This window comes from Amblyraja radiata, chromosome 14, assembly GCF_010909765.2.
Source record: "Amblyraja radiata isolate CabotCenter1 chromosome 14, sAmbRad1.1.pri, whole genome shotgun sequence".
NCBI lineage: Eukaryota > Metazoa > Chordata > Chondrichthyes > Rajiformes > Rajidae > Amblyraja > Amblyraja radiata.
Genome location: NC_045969.1, coordinates 4,012,410 through 4,026,193, shown reverse-complemented (window position 1 = coordinate 4,026,193; position 13,784 = coordinate 4,012,410). Strand labels below are relative to the sequence as shown.

The following is a 13,784-nucleotide window of genomic DNA, read 5'->3' as shown; positions in this document are numbered from 1 at the left end:
GAGGGAGAGATAGATCAGCCATGTTCGAATGGCGGAGTAGACTTGAGGCGCCCCCTACAGGTGAGATATTGCCTGCCCTTCCTCTCTTCCAGCTTTCTCCCCTTGTTCTTGGTTCTTGGTCGTCCAAAATATTCCAAATGGAATTTAAACTGGAGGTGGTGGAGGGAGGACTTAAGCCAGAAAGGGCTTTTGGGAAGAAAGAGCTACCTTTAATGTAGTTGCATCTGGTTGGGTAACTATAGTAGGGTGAAGACTATTCTTCATGCCTTAATAGTGCGGGGGAAGAACTAATTGCTGTACACATCTGTCTTGGTAGCTGGGATCACAAATTGGATCGAATGCCCTCGTCTGCTCCTAATTGGTTTAGGTTTGGTGTAGGTTTTGCAAACTATGTCGAGCTGACCATTTAACATTTTGTAAAAGCAGGTCAAATGGTGAGCTTGGAGAGGGTTCCACCCCAGAGAATTCAGAAGTTTGGTGACACTCGCTTCAACCACAATCAGTCTGAAGAAGGTTCCCGACCGAAAATGTCACCTACCCACGTTCTCCACAGATGCTGCCTGACACGCTAAGTTACTCCAGCACTTTGTCTCTTTTTGTGTACCAGCATCTGCAGTTCCTTGTGCCTGCAAGGGGCTGATACTCCGGATGAAGGGATTGTTCCACAAGGGAAAGCTGAGCAGTTTTGACCTGTAATCTCTGGGATGACTTTAGACATTAGAGATACAGCGCGGAAACAGGCCCTTCGGCCCACTGAGTCCGCGCCGACCAGCGATCACCCCGTACACCAGCACTATCCTACACACTAGGGACAATTTACAATTTTACCGGAGCCAATTAACCTACAAATCTGTACGTCTTTGGAGTGTGGGAGGAAACCGGAGCACCCGGAGAAAACCCACGCAGGTCACGGGGAGAACGAACAAACTCCGTACAGACAGCGCCCGTAGTCAGGATCGAACCAGGGTCTCTGGCGCTGTGAGGCAGCAACTCTACCCACTGCGCCACCGTGACACCCTATGATCGGCAGATCCTTTTGCTTATTGGTGGTTGGACCAGTGTTTGATGAACCCAAGTTGCCTGCCCTCTGGACCAGGCGAACTATCCACTCGACATGCAGCCATTGTGTAGGGCGGTCGTTATATTGGGAAGGGAGATGGCATCAGGAGGAATGTGTAAGGAAAGAACTGCAGATGCTGGTTTAAACCGAAGATAGACACAAAAAGCTGGAGTAACTCAGCGGGGCAGGCAGCGTCTCTGGAGAGAAGGAATGGGTGTGACGTTTCGGGTCGAAACGCCACACCCATTCCTTCTCTCCAGAGATGCCGCCTGCCCCGCTGAGTTACTCCAGCTTTTTGTGTCCATCTTTGGGTCAGGAGGAGCTGGGTCCAAGTTCGAGATGGGCCTCACCATTTCCCTCCGGCCTTCATCTTTCTCCTGGAGCTTCAGGTTTGCCGACACCTGAAACGTAACGAAGACCAAGTCACCACAAGTTGAGTATAGGAGCAGGGAGGTTCTACTGCAGTTGTACAGGGTCTTGGTGAGACCACACCTGGAGTATTGCGTACAGTTTTGGTCTCCAAATCGGAGGAAAGACATTCTTGCCATAGAGGAAGTACAGAGAAGGTTCACCAGACTGATTCCTGGGATGTCAGGACTTTCATATGAAGAAAGACTGGATAGACTCGGCTTGTACACGCTAGAATTTAGAAGATTGAGGGGGGAACTTTCAGGGGGGAATGTCAGTATGGTTGACTTTAGTTCATTGTCACGTGTACCAAGATACAATGAAAAGCTTTTTTGTTGCGTGCTATCCAGTCTGCGTGTATAAGCTCATGAGAGGAATCGATCGGGTAAATGCACAGAGTATTTTGCCCAGCGTCGGGGAATCGAGAACCAGAGGACATAGGTTTAAGGTGAGGGGGGTGAAAGATTTACTAGGAATCTGAAGGGTAACCTATTTTTATACAGAGGGTGGCGAGTGTATGGAAGGAGCTGTTGGAGAAGGTAGTTGAGGTAGGTTTACAAGGTTAATTCCCAGGATGGCGGGACTGTCATATGCTGAGAGTAGCTGGAGTTTGTACACCTGGAGTTTAGAAAACGAATGGCATGTTGGCCTTTATAACAAGAGGAATCGAATATAGGAGCAAAGAGGTCTTTCTGCAGTTGTACAGAGCCCTGGTGAGACCACACCTGGAGTATTGTGTGCAGTTTTGGTCCCCTAATTTGAGGAAAGACATTCTTGCTATTGAGGGAGTGCAGCGTAGATTTACAAGGTTAATTCCCGGGATGGCGGGACTGTCATATGCTGAGAGAATGGAGCAGCTGGGCTTGTACACTCTGGAGTTTAGAAGCATGAGAGGATATCTCATTGAAACATATAAGATTGTTAAAGGCTTGGACACGCTAGAGGCAGGAAACATGTTCCCGATGTTGTGGGAGTCCAGAACCAGGGGCCACAGTTTAAGAATAAGGAGTAAGCCATTTAGAACGGAGACGAGGAAACACTTTTTCTCACAGAGAGTGGTGAGTCTGTGGAATTCTCTGCCTCAGAGGGCGGTGGAGGCAGGTTCTCTGGATGCTTTCAAGAGTGAGCTAGATAGGGCTCTTAAAAATATAGGAGTCAGGGGATATGGGGAGAAGGCAGGAATGGGGTACTGATTGGGGATGATCAGCCATGATCACATTGAATGGCGGTGTTGGCTCGAAGGGCCGAATGGCCTACTCCTGCACCTATTGACTATTGTCTATTGAGGCAGGTACTATCGCAACGTTTATGAAACATTCAGATATATATGGATGGGGAAAGGTTGAGAGGGATGTGGGCCAAAGGCAGGCAGGTGGGACTAGTGTAGATGGAACATGTTGGGCAAGTTGAGCCGAAGGGCCTGCTTCCATGCTGAATCAATCGAAGTCCGTGCTATCTCCAAACAGAGCGATACCTTAAATCCATGCTGTATGAGTTTATGAAGGTGCTCCTGAGATGTGGTCTCAAGTGAGTGGAGCCAGGCGCATGCAACATGTTGCAGTGGTACAGGGTGGCGACGGCATTGACCTACCATCATGGCCTCTTGGACGGTAAGGTGGGGGAGCAACATGTCATCTTGCATGATGTAGCAGGAGACCTTGCGGAAGGATCGGAGCTCGCGAGGACGCCCATTGATCAAGATCTGGCCTTTCATTCCCGTCTCTCTGTACGAAGGATCACAAAGAACAAGGCATGATCAGTATCTCAACCCGACATTAAAGGATTATTAACAAATGGACTTCCAATAATACTGCCAGATATAACCAGAAAATGTCAGAAACACTGTTTAGTGTGGTTTAGTTTAGTGATAATTTGAGGAAGGACATTCTTGCTATTGAGGGAGTGCAGCGTAGGTTTACAAGGTTAATTCCCGGGATGGCGGGACTGTCATATGCCGAGAGAATGAAGCAGCTGGGCTTGTACACTCTGGAGTTTAGAAGGATGAGAGGGGATCTCATTGAAACATATAAGATTGTCAAGGGTTTGGACACACCAGAGGCAAGAAACGTGTTCCCGATGTTGGGGGAGTCCAGAACCAGGGGCCACAGTTTAAGAATAAGGAGTAAGCCAGTTAGAACGGAGATGAGGAAACACTTTTTCCTCACAGAGAGTGGTGAGTCTGTGGAATTCTCTGCCTCACAGCACCAGGGACCCTGGTTCACTCTCTGACTACGGGTGCTGTCTGTACGGAGTTTGCACGTTCTCCCCGTGACCTGCGTGGGTTTTCCCCGCGATCTCCGGTTTCCTCCCACACTCCAAAGACGTGCAGGTTTGAAGGTCAATTGGCTTGGTATGGTTGTAGATTGTCCACAGTGTTTGTAGGACAGTGTTAGTGTGCGGGGATCAGTGGTCGGCACGGACTCGGCGGGCCGAAGGGCCCCTTTCCGCGCTGTATCTCTAAACTAAACTAAACTGCTGCAGGTAAATGTGAAGAGAAATGGTGAGGTTCACTCTACTGTGCCGGAACGGGGTACTGATTCGGGATGATCAGCTATGACCACATTGAATGCCGTGCTGGCTCGAAGGGCCGAATGGCCTACTTCTGCACCATTGTCTATTGTGCCTGTTGGTGTGGCCACTGCCGAACTTGGCGTCTACGGCATTGGCATCACCACCAACCAACAGTGACAGGTGTCACCCAAGAGACACAAAAGGCTGGAGTCACTCTGCGGGTCAGGCAGCATCTCTGGAATATAGGATATAGGTGACATATCGGGACGGGACCCTTCTTCGGACTGTGTCAGAAGAAAGGGAAACGAGAGATGGAGACGGTGATATAGAGAGAGATATAGAACAAATGAATGAAAGATTTGCAAAAAAAGTAAGGATGATCAGGGAAAGGTGGAGCCCACAATGGTCCATTGTTGGCTGTGGGCTAGGTGGCAAGAGGAGGAAGGAGATGAGGAGGAATTTCTTTAGTCAGAGGGTGCTGGATCTGTGGAGGCCAAGTCAGTGGACATTTGTAAGGTGGAGACTGGTAGGTTCTTGATTAGCAAAGGTATCAGAGGTTATGGGGTGAAGGCAGGAGAATGGGGTTGAGAGGGAAAGATAGATCAGCCGTGATTGAATGGCGGAGTAGACTTGATGGGCCTTATAGAAACGTACAAAATTCTTAAGGGGTTGGACAGGCTAGATGCAGGAAGATTGTTCCCGATGTTGGGGAAGTCCAGGACAAGGGGTCACAGTTTAAGGATAAGGGGGAAATCTTTTAGGACCGAGATGAGAAAAACATTTTTCCCCACAGAGTGTGGTGAATCTCTGGAACTCTCTGCCACAGAACGTAGTTGAGGCCAGTTCATTGGCTATATTTAAGAGGGAGTTAGATGTGGCCCTTGTGGCTAAAGAGATCAGGGGGTATGGAGAGAAGGCAGGGATGGGATACCGAGTTGGATGATCAGCCATGATCATATTGAATGGCGGTGCAGGCTCGAAGGGCCGAATGGCCTACTCCTGCACCTATTGTCTAAGTTTCTATGTTTCTATGAATGGCCTTATTCAGCTTCAAGAACTTATGGTGATTGGGGGCAAATGAATGGCAGAGCCGTGAGCGGGCGGTGTAGAACTCTCCTCGGAGAGAGGAGGAGGAGGAGAACGTCTTCGATACAAGCGTAATCGAGGAGATTTCACAGAGGAGGAGAGAAATTGTTCCTCTCCGAGATTTGGTAACGGCGGGGGGCGGGTGTATTGTGGGAATTACGGTAGCTGTGACGTTCAGCTGATCGCTGCCCTAGTTTCTCCTTACCTGTAGCCAGCCAGAATATTCATCAGCGTTGATTTGCCGGCTCCCGAGGGACCCATGATGGCAATGAGCTCTCCGCTGCTAAACCTGCCCGAGATGCCCTTCAGCAGAGTCTTGTAACCTTCCAGACAGCAAGGAGAGTGAGTGTGAAAACTTCTAAACATAAATCGGTCACTGCATTCATTTACAGGGCGACCGGTGACAAAGTCAACACAAAAATATCGAAGGAAGACACAACAAGCTGGGCTAACTCAACGGGACAGGCAGCATCTATTTCTGGAGAGAAGGAATGGGTGACGTTTCGGGTCGAGACCCTTCTTCAGACTGGTTAGGGTTAAGGGCCTGTCCTACTTGGAGGTTTTTTTCGGCGACCGCCGGCATCATTGACTGACGTATCAGGTCACCGAAAATTACGTGGCGCGGCGCGGCGTGATGACGCATGGCACGCGGTGTTTTTTCTTTTGTCGCGGCTGGATTTTGAAATGTTCAAAATCTTTTGGCGACACTGATATGACGCCAGCAGTTGCCGAAACAAATCGCCAGGTGGGACAGGCCCTTTAGTCTTTCACCCAACAAACAGCCCGTGTTTCTTTTATCATCGTTCCCTTGTTGCATGTCTCTCATTCATTGTTCTTTTACATCATCGTCTAGATCTCTCGTTTCCCTTTCCCGTGACTTTCAGTCTGAAGAAGGGTCTCGACCCGAAACGTCGCCCTTTCCTCCACGCCGGAGATGCCGCCTGTCCCGCCCAGTTGCTCCAGCTTTTTGTGTCTAACCTCAGTTTAAGGCCGCATCTGCAGTTCCTACCCTTGCAACACAAATGCCCGCAGGTGATCAACGTCAAAGCTTCCACTGCCCTCCAGGAAGGAGAATATTTCCGCAGTAGAAAAAAAAAAAAATTCCCCTTGAGAATGACACTTCACAACACGCACAAGGACATTTGTATTATTACAAAGTCTTTTCATTACTGGGGTTTAGTTTAGTTTTAATTTTAGTGACAGCACGGAAACGGGCGGAACGGTGGCGTAGCGGTGGTTGCTGTCTTACAGCGCTAGATTCCATGGTTCCATCCTGACTACGGGTGCTGTCTGTACGGAGCTTGTACGTTCTCCCCGTGACCAGCGTGGGTTTTCTCCGAGATCCACACTCCAAAGACGTACAGGTTTGTAGGTTAATTGGCTTGGTATAAATGTAAATTGTCCCCAGTGTGTGTAGGATAGTGTTAGTGTGCGGGGATCGCTGGTCGGTGTGGACTCAGTGGGCCGAAGGGCCTGTTTCTGCGCTGCATCTCTAAAATAAACGGGCCCTTCGGCCCACCGAGTCCGCGCTGACCAACGGGAGAGAGAGAGAGAGAGAGAGAGAGAGAGAGAGAGAGAGAGAGAGAGACACACACACACACACACACACACACACACACACATCTACACACACCTACACACACACACACACACACACATCTACACACACCTACACACACACACACACACACACATCTACACACACCTACACACACATCTACACACACCTACACACACACACCTACACACACACACACACATCTACACACACACACACACACACACACACACACACACACACACACACACACTTCCTTTTACAATTTTATCTACAAACATGTACGTCCTTGGAATGTGGGAGGACACTGGAAAAAACCCACTCGGGTCACGGGGAGAACGTACTAACTCCGTTTGGATGGAACCCGGGTCTCTGGCACTGTAAGGCAACAACTCTACCGCTGAGCCACCATGCCGCCCCATGCACTGAATCTTGTATCATAGAAACATAGAAACATAGAAAATAGGTGCAGGAGTAGGCCATTCGGCCCTTCGAGCCTGCACCGCCATTCAATATGATCATGGCTGATCATCCAACTCAGTATCCTGTACCTGCCTTCTCTCCATACCCCCTGATCCCTTTAGCCACAAGGGCCACATCTAACTCCCTCTTAAATATAGCCAATGAACTGGCCTCAACTACCTTCTGCGGCAGAGAATTCCAGAGATTCACCACTCTCTGTGTGGAAAATGTTTTCCTCATCTCGGTCCTAAAAGATTTCTCCCTTATCCTTAAACTGTGACCCCTTGTTCTGGACTTCCCCAACATCGGGAACAATCTTCCTGCATCTAGCCTGTCCAACCCCTTAATGATTTTGTATGTTTCTATCAGATCCCCCCTCAATCTTCTAAATTCTAGTGAGTATCCTTCATCTGTGGACTGTGGACGGCTTGATGGATAGTCTCTTCTTTCACTGGCTAGCATGCAAAAAAAAAAAAAAAAGCTTTTCACCCTACTTCCGTGTACGTGAGAATAAACTGAACATGTGACAAGAATAAGTCAATACCAATACCAACTCCAATAATCTCTTGGCTCGGGGCAGACAGCTGGAGGTCACTGCAGGTCATTGACCCACTTCTCCAAAGCCTACCCAGTGGTGTTGACTCTCTGTCACCGCACATAGAGCGCATAGTTTAATAACTCGCGCTAATAGCCTGGTTCGGGAACAGCTCCATCCAAGACCGCGAGAAATTGCAGCGAATTGTGGACGCAGCCCAGACCATCACACAGACCGACCTCCCTTTCATTGACTCCATCTCCACCTCACGCTGCCTCGGCAAGGCCAGCAGCATCATCAAGGACGAATCGCACACCGGCCACTCCCTCTTCTCCCCTCTCCCATCGGGCAAAAGGTACAGAAGTGTGAAAACACACACCTCCAGATTCAGGGACAGTTTCTTCCCAGCTGTTATCAGGCAACTGAACCATCCTACCACAACCAGAGAGCGGTCCTGAACTACTATCTACCTCATTGGTGACCCTCGGACTATCCTTGATCGGACTTTGCTGGCTTTACCTTGCACTAAACGTTATTCCCTTATCATGTATCTGTACATGATATGGTAAACGGCTCGATTGTAATCATGTATTGTCTTTCTGCCGACTGGTTAGCGCGCAACAAAAGCTTTTCACTGTACCTCGGTACACGTGACAATAAACTAGACTGAACTGTAAACACTCAGTTCTTCAATCTCCCATTTTGTCCCGCACGGATCAGTTTGTAGCAGAATGGGGGGGGCTCGACGGACAAGCATTATTTCCCTGGGTCTGCGATAAACACATCATCGAACTTCACTGAGCCAAGAGTCCACACGCAGTGGGATGGCACGCACAGTCCTTTATAATATAATCATCATCCCTCTCAACTATGCAGTCATAGCAATAATGTGATCATGGTTAATCATCCACAATCAGTAACCCTGTTCCTGCCTTCACCCCATATACCCTGACTCTGCTATCTTTAAGAGCCCTATCTAGCTCTCTCTTGAAAGCATCCAGGGAACCTGCCTCCACCGCCCTCCGAGGCAGAGAATTCCACAGACTCGCAACTCAAGAACATGGATAGGTGCTGTCTCGGGTCGGGATCCTTCTTCAGACTGACTGTGGGGTGGGGGGGGGGGGGGGGGGGGGCTAGAGGCAGGAAACATGTTCCCGATGTTGGGGGAGTCCAGAACCAGGGGGCCACAGTTTAAGAATAAGGGGCAAGCCATTTAGAACGGAGACAAGAAAACACTTTTTCTCACAGAGAGTTGAGGTGAGTGTGGAATTCTCTGCCGGTGGAGGCCGGTTCTCTGGATACTTTCCAGAGAGAGCTAGATAGGGCTCTTAAAAATAGCGGGGTCGGGGATATGGGGAGAAGGCAGGAACGGGGTACTGATTGGGGATGATCAGCCATGATCACATTGAAAGGCGGTGCTGGCTCGAAGGGCATGTACCTATTGTCTATTGTGTATTGAAACGTTGTTGTATGTATATACAATGACAATAAGGTGTATTATTATTATCATCACAGATGCTGCCCGACCCACTGAGTTCCTCCAGCACTCTCCAAACACCACCTGCCTTGTAGATATCCGTGCAATACCACGACTCACCTTCACCGCAAGGATGACACCAAAAGAAATATCATTCATATTGTATATTCCATCGCCATTACATATTTTATGTACACATCAGAGATACTGGTTAATTTTCCAGAAATTTGAAAGACGAGCAGATTAGGGATTTAAATAAATCGGAATTTGTATTAATAATTTATAAAAATAGGAGCATGGGAGAGAGTGTTGCAGGAACTCCTGTGTGCGTGAGAGACAAGCAGATACAGGGCTGGGCGCAACACAGGGCTGGAATCAACCCCTGTCATGCTGGATGTGTGCAGGAAGGAACTGCAGCTGCCGGTTTAAACCGAAGATAGACACAAAAAGCTGGAGTAACTCAGCGGGACAGGCAGCATCTCTGGAGAGAAGGAATGGGTGATGTTTGGGGTGGAGACCTTCAGACTGGCTAATAGTGTTGTGCACTGTTTCACAGATGCAGGCACCCAGTTCCATTAATCCTGCTGGTCATAACAGCAGGTCCCTGTGTCTCTGTCTGACTCTCTCTGTCTCCCCCTCTCTGTCTCCCCATCTCTATTCCACACTGACACAGAGACACACACAGAAACATAAAGAGACACACACACTGACAGAGAGAGAGAGACACTGACAGAGAGAGACACACACACACACAGACACACATACTGACAGAGACACAAACACACACACAGAAACACACACGTAAACACACACAGACACCGAGAGAGAGAGACACACACACAGAAACACACACACAGTTATAGAGACATACACACACACACAGAGACACACACACACACACACACACACACAGACACCGAGAGAGAGACACACACACACAGAAACACACACACAGTTATAGAGACATACGCACACACACAGAGACACACAGACACACACACACACACACAGAGAGACACACACACACAGAGACACACACACAGAGAGACACACACACACACACAGACACACACGCTTGTCCTCCACATCAAACCCCTCTCCTCCCAAAATACATCGCTGCTTCTCTTCGCCCCGGCAACAGGGATGAAGCCAATCAGTGGGTGTTGAGCATATCGGGAGGGTAACTATCGTACACTGCCCGCTTGTAACCTCGCTAGCAGCTGCGATGATGCATTTATGCTGCACTGCACCTGATTACAGCATCGATCCCTCCCAGATTAGAAGATGCCTTTGGTACCAGCTCTTATTTTTAGAATGATGCGAGAAGCAACAGACCCGAGATCTGGCAGGGACAATAATCTAAAACAGAATGAAGAAGGGTCTCGACCCGAAACGTCACCCATTCCTTCTCTCCAGAGATGCTGCCTGTCCTGCTGAGTTACTCCAGCTTTTTGTTTCTATCTTCAATCTAAAACAGACATGTTTATTTTAGAGACACAGTGCGGAAACAGGACCTTGGGACCACCGAGTCCGCGCCGACCAACGACCCCCGCACACGATCACTATCCTACACACACTAGGGACCATTTACAATTTTACCGAAGCCAATTAACGAGCAATCCTTTATGTCTTTGCAGTGTGGAAGGAAACTGATCCTTCAGTCCACCAAGTCCGTGCCGACCATCGATCACTCGTTCACACTAGCTCTGTGTTATCCCACTCTCTCATTCATCATGTTTTGTCTTTCCGCTGACTGGTCAGGACGCAACTAAAAGCTTTTCACTGTACCTCGGTACACGTGACAATTAACTAAACTGAAACTGAAACATTTCACACCGAGGCCAATTAACCTGCAAACAGGCAAGTCTTTGGGATTTGTGAGGAAAAACCACGCAGTCACGGGAAGAACAAACTCCACACAGGCAGCACCCGAGGTCAGGATTGAACCGGGGTCCCTGGGGCTATGAGGCAGTGGCTCTACCCGCTGCCCCACCAGTGCCGCCCTGACAAAACAATAATTACTTGCAAATGGTGCAGGATGGAACTACAGATGCTGGTTTAAACCGATAATAGACACCGAATGCTGGAGTAACTCAGCGGGACAGGCAGCGTCTCTGGAGAGAAGGAATGGGTGACGTTTCGGGTCGAGACTGGAAAAGGGTCGCGACCTGAAACGTCGCCCATTCCTTCTATCCAGAGATGCTGCCTGTCCCGCTGAGTTACTCCAGCATTCGGTGTCTATTAGTTGAGAGCCGGTTGGGAATCTCGTGCCCAACATTCTTTCTTCATTAATGTCACATCCGTCTCCTATCCAGCTCAATCGAACCCCAGCGCTGTGAAGATTCTGGGAGCGATGAGAAAAATACTAATGATGTCAAAGACAGTCAGAAGATTGGGTGACAGGGTGTGGGAGTGAGGGAGTTTGAGCCAAGGGGCAGCACGGTGGCGCAGCTGTAGAGTTGCTGCCTCACGGCGCCAGAGACCTGGGTTCGATCACGACTACGGGTGCTGTCTGTACGGAGTTTGCAGGTTCTCCCCTTGACCATGTGGGTTTTCCCCGGATGCTCCGGTTTCCCCCCCACACTACAAAGATGTGCAGGTTTAGAAGGATGAGAGGGGGGGGGGATCTTATTGAAACATATAAGATTATTAAGTGTTTGGACACACTAGAGGCAGGAAACATGTTCCCGATGTTGGCGGAGTCCAGAACCAGGGGCCACAGTTTATGAATAAGGGGTAAGCCATTTAGAACGGAGACGAGGAAACACTTTTTCCACACAGAGAGTTGCGAGTCTGTGGAATTCTCTGCCTCAGAGGGCGCCGGAGGCGGGTTCTCTGGATGCTTTCAAGAGAGAGCTAGATAGGGCTCTTAAAAATAGCGGTCTGCGGATACGGGGAGAAGGCAGGAACGGGGTACTGATTGTGGATGATCAGCCATGATCACATTGAATGGCAGTGCTGGCTCGAAGGGCCAAATGGCCTACTCCTGCACCTATTGTCTATTGTTTGTAGGTTCAATTGGCTTCAGTAAAAATTGTATAAATTATCCCGAGTGTGTAACGTGTGCTAGTGTAACGGGGATCAAAGGTCGGCGCAGAAAGGTACAGAAGTGTGAAAACGCACATGCTCCAGATTCAGGAACAGTTTCTTCCCAGCTGTAATCAGGCAACTGAACCATCCTACCACAACCAGAGAGCAGTGCTAAACTACTATCTACCTCATTGGTGACCCTCGGACTATCTTTGATTGGGCATTGCCTTGCACTAAACGTTATTCCCTTATCATGTACCAGTACACTGTGAATGGCTCAATTGTAATCATGTAATGTCTTTCCGCTGACTGGTCAGCAAGCAACAAAAGCTTTTTAGTGTACCTCGGTACACGTGACAATAAACTAACTGAACGGAACAGTACGTAGGCTGATTTTCTTTTTTTTTTTTAATGACACTGTAGGTACAAGGAACAGTTGATGCTGTTTTACCAAAAAAAAAGAATCAAAGTGCTGGAGTAACACACCAGGTCAGGCAGCATCTCTGGAGATAGGTGACCTTTCTTCAGTCTTTAGAAATGTCACCTATCCATGTCCTCCAGAGATGCAGTCTTACTGTCTCTGACAACATTCTATCTGTGTTCCCCCACTCACCTAAGTTTCCTAAGTGGGACAGGGGCATTAAATGTGCTGAGCATCCTACATGATCTCCCGGGCACTCGGAGCTTTAACGGCCCGAAACGTCACCCATTCCTTGGATAGGTTGGGTGAGTGGGCAAATGCATGGCAGATGCAGTATAATGTGGATAAATGTGAGGTTATCCACTTTGGTGGCATAAACAGGAAAGTCGACTATTATCTGAATGGTGGCCGATTAGGAAAAGGGGAGATGCAACGAGACCTGGGTGTCATGGTACACCAGTCATTGAAAGTAGGCATGCAGGTGCAGCAGGCAGTGAAGAAAGCAAATGGTATGTTAGCTTTCATAGCAAAAGGATTTGAGTATAAGAGCAGGGAGGTTCTACTGCAGTTGTACAGGGTCTTGGTGAGACCACACCTGGAGTATTGCGTACAGTTTTGGTCTCCTAATCTGAGGAAAGACATTCTTGCCATAGAGGGAGTACAGAGAAGGTTCACCAGACTGATTCCTGGGATGGCAGGACTTTTATATGAAGAAAGACTGGATAGACTCGGCTTGTACACGCTTGAATTCAGAAGATTGAGGGGGGATCTTATAGAAACGTACAAAATTCTTAAGGGGTTGGACAGGCTAGATGCAGGAAGATTATTCCCGATGTTGGGGAAGTTCAGAACTAGGGGGTCACAGTTTAAGGATAAGGGGGAAGTCTTTTAGGACCGAGATGAGAAATCATTTTTCACACAGAGAGTGGTGAATCTGTGGAATTCTCTGCCACAGAAGGTAGTTGAGGCCACAGTTCATTGGCTATATTTAAGAGGGAGTTAGATGTGGCCCTTGTGGCTAAAGGGATCAGGGGGTATGGAGAGAAGGCAGGGATGGGATACTGAGTTGGATGATCAGCCATGATCATATCGAATGGCGGTGCAGGCTCGAAGGGCCGAATGGCCTACTCCTGCACCTATTGTCTATGTTTCTATGTTTCCTTCTCTCCATGGATGCTGCCTGTCCCGCTGAGTTACTCCAGCATCTTGTGACTACCAGTAATTAGTTGAGAGTGG

The 13,784-nt window shown here is 48.7% G+C and overlaps 1 protein-coding gene across 1 annotated transcript in view; it reads right to left on the bottom strand.

The window, feature by feature from the left end:
* Positions 1-13,784, bottom strand: part of LOC116980296 (ATP-binding cassette sub-family G member 1-like) — a 32,453-nt gene that overhangs the window by 15,124 nt on the left and 3,545 nt on the right. The window contains exons 3-5 of the mRNA XM_033032378.1: positions 5,271-5,388; positions 3,060-3,192; positions 1,411-1,461 (exon numbers count right to left, since the gene is read on the bottom strand). Coding sequence (XP_032888269.1) covers positions 1,411-1,461; positions 3,060-3,192; positions 5,271-5,388 — 302 coding nt within the window. The remainder of the gene's footprint in view (positions 1-1,410; positions 1,462-3,059; positions 3,193-5,270; positions 5,389-13,784) is intronic.